General features: G+C 34.0%; 1 protein-coding gene across 1 annotated transcript; it reads left to right on the top strand.

Annotated features, from left to right (window-relative positions):
• Positions 1-434: 434 nt before the first annotated feature.
• Positions 435-3903, top strand: LOC133289852 (transcription factor bHLH68-like). Its single transcript, XM_061487862.1, has 9 exons — positions 435-948; positions 1082-1406; positions 1891-1965; positions 2242-2307; positions 2598-2663; positions 2795-2851; positions 3011-3055; positions 3338-3382; positions 3478-3903. The coding sequence occupies exons 1-9, from the start codon at positions 734-736 to the stop codon at positions 3610-3612; spliced, it is 1029 nt and encodes a 342-aa protein (XP_061343846.1). The 5' UTR covers positions 435-733; the 3' UTR covers positions 3613-3903.
• Positions 3904-4123: the final 220 nt, after the last annotated feature.

The following is a 4123-nucleotide window of genomic DNA, read 5'->3' on the forward strand; positions in this document are numbered from 1 at the left end:
TTTTTTTAAAATGTTTTGTTTTTTTTTTCCAAATTTTAAAAGAATATCATTTTGAAATCGCAGGATATAATGCAAATAAATTCACTAAACAACCAGGCTACATAACACATTTGCAACTACTTAAGTAATGAATGCCGATCGAGTTAATGGATAAGAAGGTGTAAGTGTTTAGGTAGGACACAAATTAAATTTCCCAAATTTTAGACGTCTCATCTATTAAAAGGCTTTGTAATGTACAAACCTCATAACACGCCACGTGGGTAGATATGATAGAAAGATGGTGCACTCGAGAGTCGAGAGTGGCTATGGTAAGATGCATATTTTTTGGTTTTCTTAATTATGGGAATTGCTACAACCTTTTATGTCCCACTTTAAGATAAAGCAAATTAAAGCAAGATAGGGGGGGAAATAGAAAAGCAAAGAAGAAAAGAAAAAACATGAAAGTAAAGCAAAGCAATAAAGAATAGGAAGAAAAGAGAGAAAGCAAAGGGAAAAGGTTCTCGAATTAAACTCTATGATTATTCACATTCTCTGAAAAAAAACTCTAGTACCAGGCAGTAGCTAGTGTTCCCCCCCCCCTCTACTTATTCAACCACAGGAGGACCTCTCAAAGTTTCTACAAAGACCCTGTTTGAGCTGAACTGGAGCATCAAAAAAAAGAAAGAAAGAAAGAAAGAGAAAGGAAAATTTCTTTTTCTTTGTAGAGAGAGAGATTATCAAGGAAAGCAAAGGCATGAATAGAGGTATCCTTCAGAGCTCACCGGTGCAACAAATGATGGCCGGAAACCCTAACAGCTGGTGGAACATCAATAACATGCACCCTCCAGCTTCTCAACAAGCTTCTCCTTCTAACTTTCTAACTCCATATGCTCCCACTTCTTCTCTTCCTTTCCCTTCCTGGCATGATCTCAATCAAGAGCTTCCCGAGTCATGGAGCCAGCTACTCCTGTAACCCTCTCTCTCTCTCTCTCACACACACACACACACACACACACACACACACACATACATACACAAACATGGCTAATCCAATTGTTTTTTGTTTTTGTCTTTGTCTTTTTTGGTATGGTTTTGGAAACAGGAGTGGACTGGTGTCTGAAGAAGATCATAAGGCAGGTGGTATGTGCCAGGTTGATGAGTCTAAGAAGTTAGAGAAGTGGGAGGAACAAATGCTAAGTCAGGATCCAAATGCTTCTCTTGTTGATGTTAAGCAAGAAAGTTCGATAAACAGCTATGTATATGGGCATGGAAACGAAGAATTTCAGGCACCAAAACCCACTTGGTCTCAAATAGTGCCACCTTCTAATTCTCCAAAATCATGTGTAACAAGTTTCAGCAGTAGCATGTTGGATTTTTCTAACAATAACACCGATGCGAGGCCTCCTCCACCAGATCCATCTTCTGAGGTATAACAAATATAACACATGCTTATGGATCCCTCATTAATTATGTGATAATCTACCGTTTTTCTTTTCTTGGTTGGTACGAGTTACACATTTAATCTTCGTGATTTACTTTACTAATCAAACCAATTGTCAATTGAAATCTTTAAATTTGGCCACCGAAAAGCTTTCATGTTTATGAATATTTAAAAATTATTAATTTTTCCCAATAAATATATATATATTTGATAAAGGCAATGGTCCTCCAACTATTTTTTATGATGAACATAAAGCGGTTCTTCTATTCTTTCTTCATTGTAGATCAAAAACTGGATTGCTTCGTTTTTCTATATCTTCTTTATATGAAAATGAATGCTACTCTATACCTGGCCATGCTTTAGTTTAGACTAAGAAACCGCACACAATAAAATTTCTATTTTCCTTTTGGTTTCTACATTTTTTTTTTAGTTATAATTCTAACAAAAAAATTATTTCTTTGTTTCTCAAGTGCAATAGCACTGCAGTTGGTGGGGCATTCAAGAAAGCTAGGGTTCAACAGTCGACAACTCAGTCGAGCTTTAAGGTATATATTCAATTGCAAACAACTAGACAGAAACTTCCAACCCTGAACTCTCCACACAAACATCATGTGTGGGTGGTAACTGTTGTCTTTCTTGATTGTCTTATTCCCAATTAATCATGATGGTTTTTTTAACTTTCTTTCTCATTTTATCTCAAAATGAAGAATCACCGCAAGCCAACATATTGAATAAACAACAATATATATATATATATATATACAACTTCTAAGCATGTACCTGTCCCACACAGTTAAATGATGTCTTCTTCTCCATTTCAGGTTAGGAAGGAGAAATTAGGTGACAGAATTACTGCCCTTCATCAACTCGTTTCCCCATTTGGAAAGGTATATTAGCCTACTTTATTCAATTGGAAAGGCATATAAAACTTAATTTGTATCCAAAACTGGAATAGAAAGAAGGTATTAAGAAAAGTTTACTTGTCCACCCTCGTTCCTTAGCTCCAAAAGAATAACAAACAATGTTAAAGAAAATTAACAATACTTTTTCTTGTCATAATTCATCTTCCCTATCCCTTCTTTCTTTAATTTTTCTACATATAAATTAAATAAACAAATTTACACAGAAGAGACGACTTGAATATGACTGTGGTGTATGGTATTTTTCACTTTTGCAGACTGACACGGCGTCTGTCCTATTAGAATCTATTGGGTATATCAGATTCCTTCAGACTCAAATTGAGGTAATGTTTCTTCTCCTTTCTTTATTTTTCTTAACAAGCACGAGTCAGTGAATAGTACTGAATAGTGATAGCATACTGTTAAACCCTTTTAGTTTTTGAAGTTAAAAATACTCTCTTCCATGTGAATGCAGGCCCTTAGCTTTCCATACTTGGGCACTGGATCAGGAAACATGAGGCAACAACAATCTGTAAGAAATAATATCAACCCATTTCTCATAAAGCCGTTTCTCACTTCCCAAAGCAAGAAAGAATAATCACTCTTTCTTGCATGTGCGCCAGCATACTAATTAATTAATGGGTATTTTCATAGTACTAATTGAGTGATCATTGTAATTATGTAATGTTAGGTTCAAGGAGAGAAGAATTGTATATTCCCTGAAGACCCTGGTCAGGTATGCTTTTCCTTGGATCCATTAACAAAGGGCTTTGGGGATTTTGTATTTTGAAAAACAAGCTACCAGTACTTCAATTTGCATTCTATTATATATCAAATGAAGAAAGTAGATAATTAAAGTGAAATGCATGTCACCAGCTTTATCAGATATAATATTATTCTAAGATGAATATATCAATTATCAAACAAGTGGTTTCTTTTACCGCATCACAAATTATATAGGTGAATACTTGAATGGTTAATCATTAAATTCTCATTTTATTTTACTTTCTGGTTATAGCTGCTGAATGAAAACTGTTTGAAGAGGAAAGCAGCTAGTGAGCAGGTAAATACTGCTAATGATTTTTTCTTCTAATTCTTTAATAATGATTAACCAAATTCCATAATATATATTGATTTTTATTGTTGTTAATTAATTAGGATTGTGAAGAAGAAGCAAAGAAGGACCTGAGGAGTAGAGGGTTGTGTCTGGTTCCAGTGTCATGCACGCTGCAAGTTGGAAGTGACAATGGAGCTGACTATTGGGCTCCTACATTTGGTGGTGGATTTCGCTAGATCGGATATTTACTATTAATTTGGGGTAGAGCATATATATATTTATGTAAGTACGTGGCAGCACAGAGAGAGGGCAATTCATGGAAATTGTATAACATCATGAGCAGTCAATCTGCTACAAATCATCTAAGGCTGATTGCTCATGATGCCATACAATTCCTGAATAAAATGTGTGCACCGTCAAGCATATATTTGCAACCCCTTGTTAATTAAGACTCCTTAATTCATCGCAATCAAGATTTTATTTTATTTTCATTAGCTTAATTAAGATGTCGTACAATGCTAGATTTTAATGTGTATATACAATAATTCTTATGATTATAATATATCATTTGAAGTCTGCTTCTTGAGCAGTAATTGAACTTTATATATATATATATATATATATATATATATATATATATATATATATATATATATATATATATAGAGAAAGATCCGTTTACAATTTTTTTTACAAATTACACTAATTAAGTATGATCGGTTTTACATTCTTGATTGAAGTATGACC

The sequence above is a fragment of the Gastrolobium bilobum genome, unplaced genomic scaffold (assembly GCF_033153095.1).
Source record: "Gastrolobium bilobum isolate Gb01-03AN ecotype WA unplaced genomic scaffold, APGP_CSIRO_Gbil_v1 utg4848, whole genome shotgun sequence".
In the NCBI taxonomy this organism is placed as follows: domain Eukaryota; kingdom Viridiplantae; phylum Streptophyta; class Magnoliopsida; order Fabales; family Fabaceae; genus Gastrolobium; species Gastrolobium bilobum.

Excerpts from the sequence above, each read along its gene's own strand:
- LOC133289852 (XM_061487862.1), top strand. The coding sequence starts at position 734 with ATGAATAGAGGTATCCTTCAGAGCTCACCGGTGCAACAAATGATGGCC. Across the intron at positions 2,308-2,597 it reads TCGTTTCCCCATTTGGAAAG|ACTGACACGGCGTCTGTCCT; the intron begins GTATATTAGCCT and ends TCACTTTTGCAG. Across the intron at positions 2,852-3,010 it reads ACATGAGGCAACAACAATCT|GTTCAAGGAGAGAAGAATTG; the intron begins GTAAGAAATAAT and ends ATGTAATGTTAG.